The sequence below is a fragment of the Polypterus senegalus genome, chromosome 4 (genome assembly GCF_016835505.1).
Source record: "Polypterus senegalus isolate Bchr_013 chromosome 4, ASM1683550v1, whole genome shotgun sequence".
NCBI lineage: Eukaryota > Metazoa > Chordata > Cladistia > Polypteriformes > Polypteridae > Polypterus > Polypterus senegalus.
Window position 1 is genome coordinate 49,124,250 of NC_053157.1, and position 21,848 is coordinate 49,146,097.

The following is a 21,848-nucleotide window of genomic DNA, read 5'->3' on the forward strand; positions in this document are numbered from 1 at the left end:
TCACAGGGAAGCCAAGGTCCCAAAGACTATCCAGTAAAGACAACAATGCAGGGGGATTAACAAAGCCCTTTCCCATCATGCAACCCCAAAACTGTTCATAAGGAAGAGAGGCTAGAAGCTACACCATCTGTTCACTTCAGACCAGCAGGCAAAATGGAACTCCGACCTATGAGGGTTGTAAATACTAGATAAGGAGACAGTGCAAAGGCTTACAAAACCATCACAATAGAAACAAGTGCAGTGAACAGTTTAAACTAAACAATTAATATTTAAATGTAAATTGGACTGAGACAAATATAATCTGATCTTATTTTCTATTAGTCAAGGATAAATCTTTTCTTTTTATCAAATCATGGAATGACTGAAGTGTGAGCTCTCAATCTGGATATTTGAGCACCCACAGTCTTCATGTGGCATAGGGTCCTAAAAGTTGTTTTGACATATGATGGTAGAGATATCTGGACACGGCTTTGAAGATATATATTTAGTGTCATCTGCCCAGATTTGCAATTACTTTACAGTAAAACTATCACTTTCTGCTATTGTAGAAGGTAGTTCCAGCAGATGACTCATCTAGATCTTTTGCATTTTTCTGACCTGGTGTGTCAATTAAATGTAGAGGCTGTATAGAAGATTAACTCAAACTGAAATATTTTGTATAACTGTTGCAATGGTAAATTCATATTTCAAGTCCATGATTGGTTCTGGAGATAAAAAATGTCTCTTGTTTAAAACAATTGGAACAGTAAATATTATCAGGCATCAATATATCCTTTTTCGTAAAACATTTAACATTATATGGGTTACTAATACCCTAACAGTAATACCTATCTACTATATATGATAACATGCTTTTGGAGTTTGGAAAACTCTTAACATGGTGAAAAGAAGATGGTAACTACTATAATTCCCCGATATATTAAACCTGTGTCATCCATTTTCCTAATTACAACTATAGAAATGTATCCATCTGTAGCTGTGATTAGGAAATACAGCTGTAATCTTCATTTGCAGTTATCTTTTGACAATTGTATCTGCTCAGTTCAGGATAGCATATTGACCTAAATTAGAAAGACTAGAGGGCTTTGCCCCCTGCTTGCTTCGCTCGCCAACCCCTGTGCCTGCGCTACACGCTAGCCCCTTGGCGGTTCTGTCGCTTGTGTATGGGGATGCTGTTGTACAATTTAAACACATTTTTATTTTCATGGGAATTGTTACATATGCATAATAGAACTATTTTACATTACAGTGAGTAATTAACCATATTAAAAAACAGTAAAACATAATAATTTGAAAGTACATAATGTTTCATGTTGCGTTAAAAGAGTTATTCGTTGCGTAATACGATTTAATTCTGTTTGGCTTTGAAATTACCATGCAAATACTTTTTAAACTTACACTTTTACTTTAAAACTTCAATGAAAACAATTTTTTGAATAAAAGTTTCGTCAATACCACATTGAATTTTGATTCTGTGTTTGGACCTTCATCGTGACAATGCAATGTATAACTGCCCATGATTGAATTTCGTTATTTTCTATTGAATAAAATTACTTTTTCAAATGTTTGGCCATGAAATTTGTTAATTATCTTTGCAAAAGCTATTCTAACGGGAAACTATTAACATTTTAATACAAATGGCATATCAAGATCTTCTTTGTTGTCTAATGTTATCCCCTGAAGATGTACTAGATTACCTTTCTTGGATACATCCTTCATTCTACAGTAATTTATGTGGTGGAAGACTGGATGGTGTTAATGGTTGTAGTTATTCTTTGGGATATTGTAAATTGATGTTTTCATCTTCTGCACAATCACCACCAACTGTTTCAGCATAGTCTACTGATATGCATTTAACAATTTACGGTGTAACCGTGTGACATTTTTGGCGTTAATTCGTTTGATTTCATCTTTTCTCGCTGCTAGGATTGCCTGTGTACTCATTTTTTCTGTTGATAACTCTTTGTGATGAAATTCTTCAATAGGATTTGGACATAATACGTCTTCTTTAGTTGGGTACTTAAAGTGAGGAAAATTTACAAGAGCTGAGAGTACAGAAAATGTGTCTGTCAAAAACATTCACATGAATGAGAGGTGAGATTACTGTGTGCGTGGTTGAATATGGTTGAGAGGAGGGCATAACTTGAAAAAATCGCATGGCCAAGGTCCCAACTCATGGAACTTGAAAAAATCTTCCAAAAAGTTTTGTCTCGTCACAGGATTTTTTTTATTATAATAGAGAGATGATTCCATGAAAGCAAGCTTTGATGCAAACAGGAAAATTGACAGGGATGAGCCCAATTAAAATAATTTAACTAAAATGTTTGTATTTTAATCAGCTATATAATGGCTGATTAAAGTAGTAATACTGTAATGATTCTGAGGCAGAAAGGCAGATTTATTTTTGATCATGTTACTGAATCACAGATTTTGTTTCTGGGATGGACAGTACCTGTCTCTACCATGCAATGGACTGAGTTATCATTTGTTAGCAAAAAGCACCATATTCTCCTTGTTTAAACTGAGTACATCAACAATAAATAATCTCACTTCATATGTAACATGGGTTTTACTGTACATTTATATAACAGGAAATTAGTCAACAGTCACTAATGGTCATTAGGGAGTCTGCACTACCCAAGGAGTGTCTTTAATGATTTAATTTGAACTCATTTTAAAATCTGTTTTATGTATTACTCAGTCACAACATTTCTTTAGAGTATATGATAGCTAGCAGCTCCTCAAATTACAATACTCTTAAACACAATTAACATTTTCACATGAGTTTCCACAATTATGCATCACTTTCTTCCTTCAGGTGGTGTACAACTTCAGTAAAAAAATAATCTTCTTCATGTTCATCTTGTGTCTTGGTACGGCAGTGTCTTGCAATATGACCCCTCTGTCCACAGTTCCAACAGCCGTCTGGTCGTTGTTTTGGCTTCAGTGTGGAGCCAAGTGTAATGATCTCTTGAAGTACTTCTTGTAATATTTGCTGCCTTTCTAAGATCTTACTTTCAGACAGTGTCCCAAGCCCATTATCCTCTGGTTTATTTGCTGAATGTTGATGGCTACTGGAAGGCAGGTCATTATTTCCAATCTGTAACAACACTGTTCCATCACCATCTCCTCTGTTCCACTGCTTGTTAGCTAGTTGATAGGACTCAAGTTCCAGTGCCAGTTCTAAAGCTTCCCGTAGATTTTTTGGGTGCTCCTGTCGTAGCCTTAGTCTTAGTCCTTCATCAGTTAAAGAATCAATGAACTGATCTCTCCCAAGAGTATCTTGCAAATGAGCAGGTGCCTCAGCATATGCTAAACGGACAAGACGCTGGATGTCTTCAGCAAGTTCAGGTAGTGATTCATCTGTTTTACGAGTTCTGTTCTTAAGCTTAGCTCTGGCTAATTCAGCTTGGTGTACTGTTCCAAATCTATGAGATAGGGCAGCTGTAAGGCACCTGTAGTCCTTACGGCGCTCAGCTGTCAAATTCCCCAGTACAGTCATAGCCGGACCCTTCAGGCTAGCAGCGAGGAAACAAGCCTTCTGTGCATCATCCCAGCCATTAATCTGAGCAATGATTTCAAACTGTGCATGGTAATCTTCCCAGCATATCTGACCTTCATACATTGTTGGTTTCTGGAGAATCTTTGCCCCATTCTCCAGGAAACCATTTTTAGACATACCTCCTGCAGATGGAGATTCAGATCCACCATTTACTGAAGGCTCCTTTTGCAGATTTTCTAACTTTCTTGACAGCTCATTGCTAAGGAGTTTTATCTGTTCCTCTGTATACCTGACCCTTTCTTCTATATCTCTCATATCACAAGAAAAACCTTCCTCCATCTTAGGAGCTGAATTCTGGCTATTATCAACTTCCTTCTGCACCCCTCTACATAGCTTTTCCTGTTGCTCTTGTATACTCTTCACATGCTGCTTCATTTCTTCTAAAAGTTGCTGTTGCTGTTTATGCCCTTCTTGAATGCTAGTTTGTATTACCTGCAGCAAAATAGTAAATCTCTCCCTGTCTTCCTCTTGCTTTCGTTGATCTTCTTCTCGTTGACGACGACTCTCTTCCTGGACCTCTTCCCTCTGCCGTTTGCTTTCTTCTTTATCTCGCTCTCTTTGCCATTTTTGGTCTTCCTTGTCTTGCTCCCGTATCTTTTGGTCCTCTAACCTCCAGTAATACATCTGGTCCATTAAAGCTGAAAACTCATACTTCATTTCTCTGGAGGATTTTGGCATTGAATGCCTTGATTTAAATATATCATCTGTCATATTTGTGGTTTCCTCAGTGCTTCTTTTCTCTGCAGTTATTTCATCACTAACTCCAGGATCACTTCTTGCACTAGCTCTTAAATTTGCTCTTCGGTTTCGATCAAAATTGGAATGTTTCAAACAACAGAAGACATGAGAAGTATCACTCTGTAGAAAAGAAAAATGTAAAAATTTAAGTCTTCAAATGATTATTTTTCTTTTACTTCTAAAAATCTAAAATTCAGAATTAGACAACAGCATCTTCTGATATATTAATTCTTAGAGTCTCTAAGCTAACTTAAAAATAAATAATATTAAGTACATCTTTGAAATCTTTCAGAAGTAACAGCTATTACAATATCAGATGTGTATTTAATCATAAACTAAGGGTTCATTTAATTGGTGCAACATTTCCAAAAAATAACATTCTGGCTATGGTTACATTGTCTTGGCATTTGACTTGTGATTGTTTGCGAGCAAGCAGGTAACAAACTGCTGAAATTGGCAGTCTTTGAAAGTATCCCTGTTCATCAGATTTTGCAGCAAATAAAAAATAATGGTTGACATATGTAGCGTAACTGCAGGCAGTGAAAGTGGGGAGGTTGAACTAGGGCCCATGGGGCAAGGAGCCCCACAGTGACTGCATGGTTGTTGTTTTGCGATCATTATTATTGACATCAGAATTTAAAGGTTAAAGGAATACTCGACCCAAAAATGATATTTTCTTTACATTTACTTACCATGCATAGTTTGTAGAGATAACTGAGAAACATTTTTAATCTCATGTTTTCATGCTGAATGAAGAGAAAAAAATAAATGATATAATGAAACCTAATGGCGACCTGAGATGTACAGAGGCAAATGATGTGAAAATCTTCCATGGAAAAAAGAAAAAAATTCTCATATTACTTGTGTCCCATGTTTGTTATGTAGTCATATACTCAAAATATGCATTGTTTTTTATAAAATATTATGTTGATTAATGGATCACTTAAGCAAGTCTTGCTCATCATTTCATACTCAGATAAAGTGTCCATAATATAAAGAGTCAAGATTTGAAGGTCCCAGAAATACTGAAGTCAACTCCTTGGGAACATGTTCCAGGTATCAACAGTAATCTGTATAGAATGCAACTTCCATGTTTGTCCCTGTGTTTGTGCTACACATCAGACTAAAAGCACACGTTGGCATCAAGTTTAACTGTGCCCCCTGTTAAGCTCTATTGGCATATGCTATCTGACCAACTTTCCTTATATCTCTTACTTTATCTGAGCTTGTTCTAATGCTGTTGTCAGTTTTAGATACGCTTGCATAAAAACAAAAGCACCTATTGTCATTGTCATGTCTGTCCCTCTATCTGTTCATGTATATATTCATATTTGGTACACTTATTAAGGAAAATGTGTTGGGATACTCAATATTCATTAAGATCACAAAAAAGGACATTCTGTTCAAATTTTTTCAAATTTTAAAAACTCAAAATTTAAAAGCTTTGATGAATTGTCTGTTTCGAAACAATTAAACATTTTGTTTAACCAAAATTGTGTAATTTCCACTTTTACACAATTAAAAAAGAGAAAGAAATCTTCATTACAAGTTATTGAAATGCCGACACATTTGAGTGCATGACCTTCAGGAGCCAGCAGACTGGCGCACATGACTTTCAGGTATTTGTGCACATGAGTGTAGACATCAACAAACTTTTATGGTAAAAAAAATTAAACATAGCCTTAGACCTCCCCCAACAAATAATGCACTTCAATCTATGCAATTTTCATATTACTTAACCCATCACAAACGTATTACGTTTGATATTGTAAGATGCTATTAGCAAATGTATTACACATAGGATGTAAAAATGTTAGGTTTGAACACACAATGGGAGGTGTGGCAGACAGCCGGCTGCTCAATCCGGCCGAGACGCCCAAAGAAGAGAAGGATGGGGGAAGGCAGCTACTGAGGGGCACTGTCTCCCCCAAGACAGCAGATGGCGAGTTCCTTGCAGCATAGTGGTGCCCCGGATTCCCACAGGGCATCATGGGATCTGTAGTTTGGCATCACAGCCTTGCTGGGTACCGTGGGTGCCACCCAGAGATGCTGCAGGAAGATCTGGGCATTTTTATTTTCTGTATAGCCCAGAAATACTCCCAACTCACAGGGTTGGAAGCCCCAAAGTACTTCCGGGCTGAAGAAAACCTCAAGTTCTCCATCTGACCCAGAAGTGGTGGCAAGTCACGAGGATGGAAGAAAGGAAGCACTTCTGGGATCAAGGACTATATAAAGGACTACTGAAAACCCAGCAAGCAAGCCGGAGTTGGAAGGTAGAGGACAAAGCTTGCTGGGAGGTATGATGAAGAGATTTCAAGAATTAAATATTATTGCGTTTATTTGTTTATTTTGGTGGAGGTGCTTTGAGCACTATTTTAAGAAAAGAAATTAAACTACTTCTTGGTGCTTTTAAAATGTGTTGACAGAGTCTGTGTTGTTGGGTTAAGCGATAGGTATAGCGCCATCTAGTGTTACAGAGGTCTGAAAATTGAAAGGACAGTAGTCCCTCGCTATATCGTGCTTCGACTTTTGCGGCTTCATTCTATTGCGGATTTTATATGTAAGCATATCTAAATATATAATGTAGATTTTTCGCTGCTTCGCGGGTTTCTGTGGACAATGGGTCTTTTTACTTCTGGTACATGCTTCCTCAGCTGGTTTGCACAGTTGATTTCATACAAGGGACGTTATTGGTGGATGGCTGAGAAGCTACCCAATCAGAGCACACAGCTAAGTTCCTGTGTGCTGATTGGCTTAGCGACGGAGCGCCGAATTCGATTGCGCTGCATTAACCAGAAAGTCTTGTCTCGCTCATTCAGCATCAACGTGTTTTGCTGTGTAAAGAGTTAACTTTTGTGCTCTTTTGTGTTTATCTTTGTGTATAGTCAAGCCCTACATTATGGCTCCAAAACAATCTGTCTATCATAATGGCTGTAACATATGTGATATCGGAGACACTCGATATCTTTAAAATAATATTTAGGTTTTACTGTATATAAACAGTGTGTTTACATACATAATAAATCGTACCTAATATCTAAGAGAATACAAAGGGTTTATGCTGTATAACTGTGCGGGAAACATTTTATAAGAGTGTGGGAGAGTTTATAAGGGCTTAAAATATATAAAAATAACCATATGAACATATGGTTTTTACTTTGCGGATTTTCACCTTTTGCGGGGGGGTTCTGGAATGCCTTATGAGAATCATAGTGGACTAGTCACTATCAACTGCCAGACAGGAGTACTATGTGAAATTCAACAAAAAGGGAAATAGCAGTGCTAGAAAAAGTCTAGTGAAGAGCGACTAGGCTGATTCCAGGGCTACAGGGGATGAATTATAAAGAAAAATTATAATTGTTATATATAAATCTTCCTGCTGCTGATGCACAAGCGAGGCGAGCACATCGGCAAAACAAAACTTCCTAGGAGAGAGATGCCCAGAGTAGTTCCTTTCAATTACCTGACATCTCTACATTTCAGTTTCTTTTCTGACAATTTCAATAGTTTCTAGGACCCCAGGTTTATGAGGAAAGATTAAAAGAGTTGAGCCTTTTCAGTTTCAGTAAAAGAAGATTAAGAGTAGACATGATTGAAGTTTAAAATTATGCTGGGAGTTAGTACAGTGGTTTGAGACTGTTACTTTGAGTTCAACAGGAACACAGTTGGAAACTTGTTAAGGGTAAATTTTGCACAAACATTAGGAAGTTTTTCTTTACACAGAGAATCTTAGACACGTGGAGTAAGCTACCAAGTAGTGTGCTAGATAGTAAGATTTTAAGGACTTTCAAAACTAGACTTTAGTTTATTTGTGAAGAATTAAGTGGATAGGACTGGTGAGCTTTGTTGGGCTGAATAGCCTGTTTTTGTCTAGATTGTTCTAATGTTCTAATGCATTTTGTGTACCATACTAATAAATGTAGTTTCATTTTATTTTCAGTTATTTTTTAATAGGACTCATTGCTACAAAATATGTAATAATCAGAAATGTGTCATCTGTCTTTAATTTAGTAAATAAACAAAAATTGAATTTTCAAAATGGTGGCCTAAGTCCCTGAATGCACCTAAATGTTGCAGCATGTGTACAGCTTCTAACTTGTTATATGGAACCCAAAACTGCATGCAGAATTCCAAATGTGGCCTTGTACATTTAAAACATAACCGCTCTTTACTTATACTTAACAGTAGATGCACTAGCATATAATAGGTTTTTATCATTTTTAAATCTGTGCATCTGGTTGTGAACAGAGTCAAGTCTACTGGGACTCCCAAGTCATTCTCATACGTCACATTTTCTAGCTCCAAACCCTCCAGTGTATAATTATATTAATTTTTTTCTTTTAAAGTGTGCCCTCTGATGGACCCCTGTCGTGGATTTGTTCCTGCCTTTAGCCCTGTGCTATCTAAAATAGACATCTAGCCACCCTTAAACCCCAGCAACCCTAGTCTGGATTAAGCAGGTTAGAAAATGTTAATGTGCTTTAAACTTCAGTTATAACATACTGTATTTGCTGAAGTCTGATTTTTTTACAGGTCCATCTATATTTATTTTACTGGCTCTGGATGTTTGGCTGTCTCACCCAATTGTGTTTAATTGTGCAAAATTACATATGTAGTCAGTTACAATTTTATTCAAAAGCATTCTAAAAAATAAATGTAACTGTTTTCAATGTTTTATTAAACTACCCAGTACAAACTTAAATACTGTGTGCTCCATGTAGGTTTACTTTTTGTAGGAATGCTGTAAACTGGAGTTTTTCTTTTTCGCCATTATCGACTGGTTGTTTCACAGTTAGAATGTTATGGGATTTATTATACTGTTATGTTAACTAAGGCATGTTGCTAGCTTTACCACTTAGCCCCTTGTCTGATAATGGTGTTATTTCTACAAGTACAGTACAGTATATGGAATAAGTTGGGGTTGGGGGCTACCACATGGGTAATCACAAACTCAATTAAGGGTGTGGGGGTCGCACAGTCATAGACTCTACTCGAGTTTCACGCAAGTCATTACTAAGATCATAGGGTAGGGAGGGAGACGTTGTTACAAATCAGTGGCTGGATGCCTGAGATCAGAACATTGTCACTGTCTTAATCAAATGGAACTTGTGCTGTTTTACTGCATGTTTAAAACCAATTTGTATTTTTATATTTTCAAATGGGACAATTTTCATTTTACCTGTAGCAAATTACAGTGTTTTGAGTCTGTGTTCAATGAAGAGCTCTACACAAAGCAAAATAATTTGAAATAAATTAAAAGAACAGGACTCAGCGTTCACTACAGTGGACATCCAATCTAAAGTAAATCTGAACAGGTTTCATTTTAGGACTGAGGCAAATATCTTGTACAAATTGCTTCAAATAAAACATTATCTTGGGTTTCGGCATCTGCTGTTGGCAATTAAATAAGCACTTTGTTTTGTCCATTTCATGTTATAGCATCTGGAAGGTTTTCTGTATATTAAACCTCTAAGAAAAATGTTTTCAATATTTTTGTTTCTTTGTATGTATGCCATCATTCTAATACACTTTTGGAGGTAATGTAATAATAATGGAATAATAGTGGAATAATGTCGTAACAGCATTGCCCATAATTGTATATTCAAAGTTTTGTGAGTTGTACAATGTTTGACATTCTAATGCTGCCAGAATCAAGCTATGCCAACTCACTGCATAGTGGCTGCAATTATAGCCAGTGGAATAATAAGTAGAACACATCTTTTCCCATTTTATGAAGAATGTATGTACTGGATGTGTTTGGTTCTTTCGAGTCATCTAGTAGAAGAGCTATTAGTATGTAACCAGGTTACAAATCGGTCCATTGGAATAAAACTATTTATAAAATGTTAATGGCAGCGTATTCTGCCTATTTATGTAGCACTTGAGCTCTGTTTTTTTGCATCATAGATAAGTGAATGTGTTGGACTAGTGCTTTATTTTATTCACAATGTCCCATGTGTGTAATGGCTCCTTGGTGATTTTAATTTTATATGCTGTTATGTTGTCCATTTGTAATTAATTGACTTTAGATCTAGCAACACACCACAGTATGACCAGTAGTGGCACATCAATTTAATTGTTGATCCCTAAGCTTCTTTAACAGATCCTAAACTAGTATGCACTTCAGACCTTCAATATCATTGATTGTTCTGTTAGAATGACTTTTTGTTTTGAAGTAGTGAATTTCTAACCACATGGTAGCATCTCATAACTCAGACTTTTTATGTTAGTTTTACAGACTTTCTTTAACTATATTGCCCTTGCAGGTATTATTGCTGACAGCACAGCCATTTCATAATGGCAGCGTTTGAAGGAGCCGTGCATTTACATTAGTCGAGAGTGGCAATATTGCCAGCAATATCTGAGCTTAACGTATTGCTTTTCTGGTAACAAAGTCTCCCTGGATATTTCAAAATGGGTGATGTGTTGTTTCTGACAAACTGAAAAGCAGAAGGCTACAGTTAGCCCATACTGTATATTCAGAAGCCACTACATCAGCAGCATTTTTTGTAGAAACGCAGGTATTATATCACCTGGATTAGATCTGTAAGAATGTGAAAATCATGCTCCTTTAAGGTAAATTTAAATGAGAATCATTTTTGCTAATAGTACCTTCAATGGTTTTTAGTTTTCATTTTTACACTTTTAATATACACACAGTATTTATGTACCCTCCAGTTATTGTGATTTTGTAGAATTAAATAAAGGATTACATTGGGATTAGGAGATACTTGTCTTTATTATTCCTTTCATAGAGGTTCAGTAGAGTGAATGGTAAGTTGCTTAAACTCTTTTTGAAATAATGTATCATATTGCAGACTACACTGTTGGTGTTTTGTATTGGACGTGACAGGATGAATGTGACAGCTTTCTGACAGTGCTTCACGTACAGCAGTTGTTGGCTGACATACATTGCCAAGGTGTAAAATGTCATTTTTCTGTCTTTAATTATGCATTTTTATTAATGCTTTGCAGGATGAGAAATGTTTTTTTCTAGTCAAATGTAAAAAAATATGTGGGCTGGATGCTAACGATATTTAAAGCCAAACAGGGCAGGATGATGGGAATTTGTATACAGCTATAATCCCAGAGTAAGCAAGGCAAATAATAATAATGCATAAAAATGACTGAAGAACATGTGTGCTTAATGTAGAAGATTTTTAGATAAAAAAAACAAGAGCAATACTATATTAAAAAGGCTATATGCAATTTTGTCATGCCTAAATTACTTTATGTACCTTTTGCTCCTCCTACTCTGTTTTCAATACTCACAGTAGTGAGAAGTACCTGTTGGTTACCACCTGCTCTATCCCACTGTGTCTTTATCCACCATCAGTGTACAACTGCATTTTGTCAATCTTTCTCCCTTCTCTGGTATGCCTGGGAGTCAGAGAGTCTCATGATGATGCTTGTGAATGCTGCAATTACTTTGCGCTGCTGAAAAACTTTCTGTAGTTTGGGACCTCAGTCCTTCTTTTAATCTACTTATAGCCTTTGTGGTCTCAGAGGCTTTACCTTTTTAGTAAATCTAATAAATACTTTGCCAAAGATAAATGGTTTTTGCACAGTTTTCAATATGTCAACATATATGTACATGTTTTAATTTATACATGTAAGTTAACTAATGAACATACAGTATGCTTAACATGTTGTATTTATAATGTTGTCTATAATTTAATAGATCTAAGCATACATTTTGTGTAATATTTGTCATAACGTTACAATTCATTTTATGAATTATTAGATAGTGAGGCTACTTTAAATTTAACAAGCAATATAAGTACAGTAAATGTTTCTTATATCTAAAATGAGACAGTTTTTTTGAAAAGATAAATCAATATGGAAATGTATTCCCTTTTGCATAATTTCTTTATTACGAAAACGTTTTTTCATAAAATGAAAGAATCAGTACATTTACTACTTTTTTGCTGTTTAAGGGAGCTTTTCATTTTTCTATTTTATACATGCATCAACTATATAATATTTTTATGAAATAAATATAAAGCATTGGAAAATTTTTAAATTGTATAAAATATCTTATATATAAATGTCTACGTGTGGAAGTGTGTGTGTCTGTCTGGCCTGGAAGTGAGAGGTGGAGTCGGGGAAGGACTCCATCTCCGAGGAAACAGAAAACTCGCTTAGCCGCTAATAACACAAGCGAGGCCAGCACGTCAGCAAAACGAAACTTAGAAGAAAGACAAAGTCACTTAGCCGCTAACTTTGGCAAAACTGTATCCCTTTTACTTTTCCTCCCGCCGCTAATGCACAAGCAATGTGAGCACGTAAGCAAAACAAATCCATCTGGAGAGAGATGCCCAGAGTACTTCCTTTCAATTACCTGACATCTCTAAATTTTAGTTTTTTTTCTAACAATTTCACTAGTTTCTAGGACCCCAGGCTTTTTACAGCACAGGCTTACATAGCTAGTATTAACATAAACAGGGTGGTGAAGGACTGGAACCATCCAAGCAGCACTGAATGCAAGGCTGTAGATAAAGCACCAGTAAATTGCCGGTTCCATTTACGCCCAAACCTACATTTGGATTTTGAATCCCCAGTTCACCTAATCTGCACATTGGTAGGGATGTGAAAGGGACACCCACAAAAACATCAGGTAACAACGTGTGACAGGACAACAGCCAAGTGCCAGATATAAACCCCAGATGCCGGTTCTCTGAGGCAGTAGCACTACCTACTGTGCCACTATGCAACCCAAAAAGAATTACAGTACTGAAATTGATCAAAACATGTTTAATGTATATACTTTACTTAATGAAGCATCCAAAAAGCTACTTCTGAACCAACTAATCCCAAAAAATTTAAAAGTTACTTAAATATTTCCTTTGTAAAGTCAAGCATATGGAATCCCTGATGGCTACTATATTATTTAATTAATTTAATATATAAAAAATTATTTGCAAAGAGACAACTACTACCTTTTTTGATGTTCTCTGGGTCACCTTTGTTGCAGTGAAACTTTCAGTTTGACTGGATTGGTGAGGGACACTGTATGACCTTTTCACACACCTGGAATCATTATCTGAAGTCCCATCTGTGGACAAGCAAGATTTGTACAGTATGGTATTGTTGCCCTGTAGTTGTTGTCGCAGTCGATCAATAAGTAGTTGCTGTTCTACCATTTTCTCTTTCTGCAAAGTGCAAACAAATTCAGTATTTAAAAAGTATATTTCCTTTGCCACACTAATGTAATTCATTACAAGGCTGCATAAAGGAAAGAAGCAACTGATTCTGGAATTGACTCCAGGATGGACACAGGCACATACACACACCAGGCTAAGTTAGCACCCGAGTATAATGTAAGTCAATGGGAGACAACCAGGCACCCCCTGCTCTGAAGAGGGGAGGGTGCCTGCTCCATTGGAAAAGGTCAGAAAGTGACAGAAATACCACCCAAATGGACCGGGAAAAGCATGGGGACGATGTCTGGATGTATCTTGGACTCCCAAGTCGTTGCTGGAAACCAGTTTGTCCGAGTTGTACGCCACTTTTACAGACTGACAAAAACACGCCCAAAACCCCCAAAAAAATCAATTTTACAGGAAAAACAACGCTCTAAAACATATGCTAGTGCCTGCAGGTGAGCTGACGCTCTAAAACATTATTTGACAGTGCCTGCATATTTAGTACCCGATGACGTGTTCCGGCCAGCCAATCACTGTAATGCCAGCACCTGACATGGCTACTAGCATTGCAGTGAGGGCAGTACTTACCTGCCCCTTGATTGGCTGTCTCCAACCTGCGAAACATGTGGGGCAGAAACTTGAGCATGGCACACAAGCACATGTGGTGCTCGTTCGAGTAGTGCCATGCTCCAAGCATAGCGATGCTTGAGCCGAACACAGGTTCGACCGAGCATGCTTGCTCATCACTATTCCAAAGTTAACCTAACATTGAGGTTTGAGAGGTAGTTAGAGTACCTGGGGAAAAAAATGACAAAGAGAAGAATGTTCTAATACAATTCTCAATGATCAGCTGGAATTTGACTATTTAATAATAATAATAATAAAAATAATAATAATACATTTTATTTATATATGGCTTATCCCATGTTCAAGGCGCTTCACAGAGTCTTAGAAAAAAAACAAACAGCAGGGTATATGTAATATTGGATACAAATGTTTTCCTGAATAGAACAATGAAACAGATAATAAATCATTAAATAGAATGAAGGACAATAAACCAGAGTAAAATACTAAATTCAATAGTAAAAGAAAAACCTAACAAATAACCTAATTTGTGATATAACAGACACACAAATTATCCTGAGCACCAGGACAGAGAGGTAAACTGAAACAAAGGGCAGAATGTTAAGTTAAGTTAAAAGCCTTCCTAAATAGATGACTTTTAAGTTGTTTTTTAAAAGAATGAATGGAGTCAGCTGATCTAATTAATTTCAGGATGTCATTCCAAAGTCTGGGTGCTACGGAGCTGAAGACCCTGTCGCCCATAGAGTGCAGGTTAGTGTGAGGCACAACAAGATTACCAGAATCAGAGGACCTTAGTAGGCAAACAGGGGCACAGTGATGAAGAAGGTCACTGATGTAGTCTGGTGCAAGGCCATTTCAAGCTTTGTAGGTTATTAATAGAATTTTATATTCAAACCTGTAAGACACAAGGAGCCAGTGAAGGCAAAACAGGATGGCTGTGATGTGCTCGCTGTTGCTAGTTCGTGTAAGGACTCTTGCAGCAGAGTTTTGAATCAACTGGAGCTGCGTTATAAGATTAGAAGGGACACCTGCCAGCAGCGAGTTAAAATAATTGATCTGGGATGTGATAAAATTTTAAAGTTTGACTATAATAAAAAGCTTATTAGTTGTGCAGACATGAATATTGACTAAACGATATCTAGTTCTGAACAACTAAGCTAAGCTCAATTTGATGTTGCATTAATTTCTAAATGATGATTCTTACAAAGGCACATTACAAAATCTCAGTTAATATTTTCTAGGTGTGAACCTATACTGTAACTGAATCACTCTTGCCTGTTTTGTTCAACATTTCCGATTTTAGGCTGTCTTTGGAAAAAAGAAAATACAGATTTGACATAAGTATCAAATTATTTTGTGAGCGTTCATATTTCAGTTACAACACTATTGGCTAACTCATTATGTACTCAAATTGTCTGCAGGTAGTAAAGATACAAAGAGCTACTTTTGCGCTAATTTATGTCTACATTATAATTTTATATTTACATTGCAACACCGACCTATTAGTATTATTATTATTATTATGTCTTTCTTTGGCAGAATCTAAGGCAAACAACCAATTAAACAATTAGTTTAGCTAATAAAAGGTGTCATTTTGCTTGAATTCTCACTACATTCGTAATGGCTAACATGGTACAACATCCTAGTACTACAGAACTTTCAGGAAACACATTTCACCCTAACTGCATTAGCCAAATAATGAACAGAGAACAAGAAAACACACACACACACACACACATAAGATTATTGTGGGAATGTGAAAGAGTTGGATGATATATGTAATCTTCTTATTTTTAGAAGTTAAGAAAATCAACATGTATTTCTGCAGAAAAGAAGAGAAATAAGTGAATGTATAATCAATGCTTTGAAAGTTTCATTTTGATTTTAGAAAGTACCGATATTGTTAAAAACTGATAAGATAGAAATGAAATAACTGAATGGAAAATGATTTCATAGGTCTTATATATTTAATTGCAAAATATTATAGTACACTAATATGAAAGGAAGGGCTCTATTTGCATGTAATATAGGAATCGTAAAAATTATTCATTCATCTGTCCTTTCAATTTCTGGATCCATGTAATCTAATTTGTAAGGTTATAGTGTCCAGAATGTATCCCGGCAGTAATGAGAAAAAGACAAAGACAATTCTTAGATGGAGTGCCAGTTCAACAATTTACAATTCGACACTCTCAAATCCAGTAATAACAGTTCATTGTTATGGTTTATGGGGAGCAAGACCTTGTACTGCAGCACTGGGTGAAAGGTAGGAACCAACATTGTTCTGTTGCACAGCCCACTTCTGTTTATCCATAAGGTACACACACCATCACATGGGGCAAATTTGGAAAAAAAAAAAAGAATTGACTGTGCAGAAATGTATTTTTATTTCTTATTCGAAAATGGTTAAAGCAAAATGCTGACTCTCTGATATGAGATCATTCTTGTATTACTTAATCATATGGGTGTATGTTTTATACCTAGGATAGGCTAATTAAACTTATTGAAATTGAAATTTTTCCAGGCCACATTGTTAGCCCAAGGTTTTAAATGTTCATAGTAAGAACACAGTGGTTTTGGGGACATACCAAGTACTACCTTGAAGAAGTTTTGCAATTGCTGTTAAATACTAAAGAAGATACATAAAATACAAGCATGAGACAGATTCTGCTTTACTATCCATGGAATTACAGATGTGGTATTCTACTCTCCCTGATCAATAAATAATAATAATGTTTATTATTAACAAATAATAAAATATAATATTAATATATAATATTAATAATAATAATAACCAATAACATACAGTAAATTACAAAAACACAATAGGACAGCCTAGTGCAATTAAAAATCTAGTGCGTATTTATTCTGTTGATCAATAAATGTTCATGCATGGATGATTCAAGAATGTAATTGTTCATTATAACTGTCCTTATCTGAATGAAAACATTACATCAGTTCATCAAATTTGCTGTCTACTGAGATGCTGAAATAAATTTCTCAGAAAAGAATAATATTGTTTTACACATAGGATTAATCATATAAAAATGCATAGAAGCATTTATTCAGATGTTCCAGTTATGTTACATAAACTACAGAATGTATATCCTGGTAAAATTACTCAATGTCTAGACTAAAATTACCTGAAGTTTCTGTTTATTTTCTTCTTCATCAAGAAATGCTAAATGCACCTTATTCTCTTGAAGAACTGTGTTGATCCTGGCCTGCAATTGTTTTAATTCAGCTTCTTTTTGGCTAAATGCTTTTTCATCTGCCGCCAGTGCATCCTTTAGAAAAGAAATGCAAATATAAGATCATTCAAGACATATTATAGAAAAGTTTAAGAAAAAACATTTATTGATCAGTATTTATTTCCTTCATATTAGAAGACTCATGGAAGGGTCAGGGAGAGGAAGGAATAGATTTTTAAGGGAGCTGATGACAAAGGTCTACAGTAATCCCTCCTCAATCGCGGGGGTTGCGTTCCAGAACCCCCCGCGATAGGTGAAAATCCGCGAAGTAGAAACAGTATGTTTGTATGGTTATTTTTAGATATTTTAAGCCCTTAGAAACTCTCCCACACTGTTTATAAATATTCTCCGCACAGTTATACAGTAAACCCTCGTTTATAGCGGTTAATCCGCTACAGACAGATAAATGAATTTCCACAAAGTAGGATTCTTTATTTATAAATCTAATATGTTCGCAGTTAGAGCATTGAAAACCTGTTTATGACCTTCTAAATACGTTTTTTAACATTATTAGAGCTCTCTAGACATGAAATAACACCCTTTAGTCAAAAATTTAAACTGTGCTCCATGACAAGACAGAGATGACAGTTCTTTCTCACATTTAAAAGAATGCAAACATACAGTATTCGCCTCTTCAAGGTGCGGGTCAGGGGCAGAGAATGTCAGAGAGAGAGAGTAAAGTAAACAATCTAAAATCAATTGGGCTGTTGCGCTTTTAAGTATTCAAGCACTGCGATAAAGTGGCCGCAATGAACGATCAATGTAAAGGTAGCCTTTCAGCATTTTTTAGAGGAGCATCTGTATCTTCTAAGCAAACAGGTACTGTGCAAACAGCTCCTCTGCTCACACCCCCTCCGTCAGGAGCAGATAATGTCAGAAAGAGTGAGAGAGACAGAGAAAAGCAAACAATGAAAAATCAATACGGGCTGTTAGAGCTTTTAAGTGAGCGAAGCACTGCGCGGGAAGCATATCGTATATCATTGAGGAGTTTTATTTAATACGTAATATGTGCTCTGATTGGGTAGCTTCTCAGCCATCCGCCAATAGCGTCCCCTGTATGAAAACAACTGGGCAAACAAACTGAGGAAGTATGTACCATAAATTGAAAGACCCATTGTCCACAGAAATCCGCGAACCAGCGAAAAATCTGTGATATATATTTAGATATGCTTACATTTAAAATCCGTGATGGAGTGAAGCCGCGAAAGTCGAAGCGCGATATAGCGAGGGATCACTGTATTGTGATGAGAATATGCCATATTAGTGGAGAAATAGTGTGATTATGCCTATATATAAGGTGACGGGAGACATCCAGGATTGTGGAAACTAAAAGGTTATAAAGTTGATGTTTCATAAAATAAAAATAATGGAAAGGATAATGAATAAAAGGCTGTTAAAGACATGATGTTAGGTGGAAAATAGTTTGGATTTATGCTAGGAAAAGATACAATAGATACAATTTTTACCTTGAGACAAATTATGGAAAAATTTAGAGAGAGAAATTTGCACATGCTATTTATACATTTAGAGAATTACAATAGAGTTCTTCACCAAGAAATGTGGAGAAAAAATAGTGTAGGAATAACAGATTGACTTTTACAGGTTACAAAGTTAAATCAAGGATCATCATTAAGCACATCTTTTGCTAGGCGAAAAGTAGATGCAAAAAATTGTGGCTATTCAAGTCGCAGTCAGAGGAATTTAACCTGTGTCATGAACTTGGCAAGAGGTTAGTTAAGTATACTCATAACATTGCTCTGTCAAAGTGGGAACTCACAACTGCTGGCTGCTGGCTTAAATGTTAAAAGGCTGTGTGTGTTATTACTTTCCAATTATTTCCTTGTGCTGTTATTCCAAAACACAACAACACCTGTTTTCAGCAGTTTAACGACAAGTTTGCCAAATATTTTTATGTAATATTAATAATAATTCTGAAATGCATGATGCATAAATAAAGCATTTTGTTGGAAATTATTCTTTGCTTTGTTTGCTGGTTATAAAGCAAGGTATCCCTTCTAAATTACAAATAATTATTAATGAGTCAAAGGAAATATGAGTGATGAAATGTGATCAAAATTTTCATCCCCCTTCAGATATTTAAGAATTGCTTTCAGAGGCTATGAAACATTCTACTGAAAACACTGATTGTTTTTAAATTCACTTTTGTAGTGAAGTCTAGGAACAAATTCAGCAATGGAGGCATGTTTTGCATGTCTTCTGTAATATATCTAATAAGTAAAATCTCAAGCAATCTATATGATGACTTTCATATCTATCTATCTATCTATCTATCTATCTATCTATCTATCTATCTATCTATCTATCTATCTATCTATCTATCTATCTATCTATCTATCTATCTATAATGAGCTCAGCTGCAGCTTCAAAACTTGTAGTGGAAGCTGTTTGCCTTTGAAAACTATTATAACCAGTAAAGGTTTAATTTAATATGTAACCAGTAAGCATATGTCATAACTTTGATTAATTTCTGTATTATTCTATCATTGTTTTAAGTATACAGTTCTGATATAAAGGAGAATCTTTCCATCAGTTTCTTTAACTTAGTTGACCGTTTCAGGATTGCAGAAAGCTAGTGCCTATTTCATCAGGATAGAATGCATAGTAAAAATCATCTCTGGAAGGGAAGCTAAATGTTGAGCAAACATGGATATAGGAGGAAAACCAGAGCAGAGTCAACACAGACAGAGAATGTGCAAACCCACATAGACAATAGTCAGGCTAGAATTAAAAATTTATTTCAGGAAATTTACCCAGAAGCCTGAACTTACACATAATATGAAAAAGGCTGCTTATTTAAAGCTGTTTATAGCACTATTGGCAAGTTATTTATGAAAAAGTCATTACTACATACAGTATAAGGATCGGGGGGGGGCGAGTCCTCTTTCTGAACATTGAACATATAATAAGAAAAGCAAAAACAATCTAGAAAAAATGGAGTTCATGACTAAAAAAGGCACAAGTTGATCCTGTACGGCACATCTCTTAAAAATACAAAGACAAGGACTATTTCAAATTTAAGCAAAAAGGAAACAGTTAAATATACAGATAAAGCAATTAATTAGGGTAGTTCTATAGAATTAATAAAGTACTACGCACCTACGCGATTACAGAAAAGGTTTTTAGAAAATATATGAAACATTCACTGAAAATCGTAAAAGTGTTGCTAAAAGGTCATTGAAGAGGTAAAGGATTTATCATCTATATTAAAGTACATATTCTCCATTAATACGTAACATAAAAAGCTAGACATGTAACAGCAAGACAAAAAGGGTACATTATTACATAGCATATTAAGATACCTCCCTGTTCAGTATAAATTTTCATTGCAATTTACATTCACAAGAAAGTAGTTAAATGAGAAATTATAATTCTTTACTTTGTTATTATATAAACTAGGGGGCTTTGCCCCCTGCTCGCTTCGCTTGCCAACCCCCCCGGCCTGTGCTGCGTGCCAACCATTTCGCGTCTCTGCCGCTCGCGTATGTGGATTTCACTTTCACCAACAAATCTTTTAATTCTCGCGGATACACCTCTTCATTGGGAAGAAACACTACTTTTCCCTGATGGCAACACAAATTAGACAATCTACAAGTCTCTGACTTAAAGTTTAAATCTGAACAATATATTCAATCTCTTTTCACTGTTCAGTAATTTCACAGAGTAATAATTTCCGTTTGTTTGTGCTAATGCGATCTTTACTAACATTTTTTTGAGACTTTCGAATTTTAGTACTTTCATTATCTTTAACCTGCTCTGCATGTGTATTGCGCAAATGTTTTTGAATTCTTTACAACATAATCAACTTTGTCATCTACTCTTTGTCTTTTATTCCCGGTCCCGGGTGTGATTAAATCTCTTGGTACAAAGTCTCGTCTCGCTGGACGTGAAAATATCTCTCTGAAAAAGTCATGTCTTGTCCCAGGCTAAAAAGTCTTATCTTGTCCCAGGATTTATTTATTATAATAGTTTCAGAAGATGCTATTAAAACTTAAACGAGTCTAGTCAAACTCAGCATGTTTAAGAAAACCTCCTGTAAAAAATATATTCTACAGCTATATAAATATTTTGCAGGAAAAATTAACACAGTTTAGAAAAAAAAAAGAAAAAATGAATGACTTGATGACAAAAGGCGTAATCACTTATAATGCTGCTTGTACAAACACATTATAAGAGAGGACTCCATTTCCTAGCACACACTGCATCAATGTGTTTTGCTTATCTATACTAATAAAAGGCAAAGCCCTCACTCACTCACTCACTCACTCACTCACTCACTGACTCATCACTAATTCTCCAACTTCCCGTGTAGGTAGAAGGCTGAAATTTGGCAGGCTTATTCCTTACAGCTTACTTACAAAAGTTGGGCAGGTTTCATTTCGAAATTCTACGCATAAGGGTCATAACTGGAAGCTATTTTTTCCCATATAATGTAATGGAGTCTTGAGTTGGAGATGGCCGCGGGGGGTGGAGTTTCGTGTGACATCATCACGCCTCCTACGTAAGTACGTAGAGAACAAGGAAGAACTCCAGCGATGAGCACAAAAC

General features: G+C 35.8%; 1 protein-coding gene across 1 annotated transcript in view; it reads right to left on the bottom strand.

Moving 5' to 3' along the window:
* Positions 1–2,794: 2,794 nt before the first annotated feature.
* The window catches only part of LOC120528701 (kinesin-like protein KIF27), a 29,990-nt gene continuing 10,936 nt past the window's right edge, over positions 2,795–21,848 (bottom strand). The window contains exons 4-6 of the mRNA XM_039752857.1: positions 17,175–17,318; positions 13,240–13,452; positions 2,795–4,420 (exon numbers count right to left, since the gene is read on the bottom strand). Of these exons, the coding sequence (XP_039608791.1) occupies positions 2,795–4,420; positions 13,240–13,452; positions 17,175–17,318 (1,983 nt within the window). The remainder of the gene's footprint in view (positions 4,421–13,239; positions 13,453–17,174; positions 17,319–21,848) is intronic.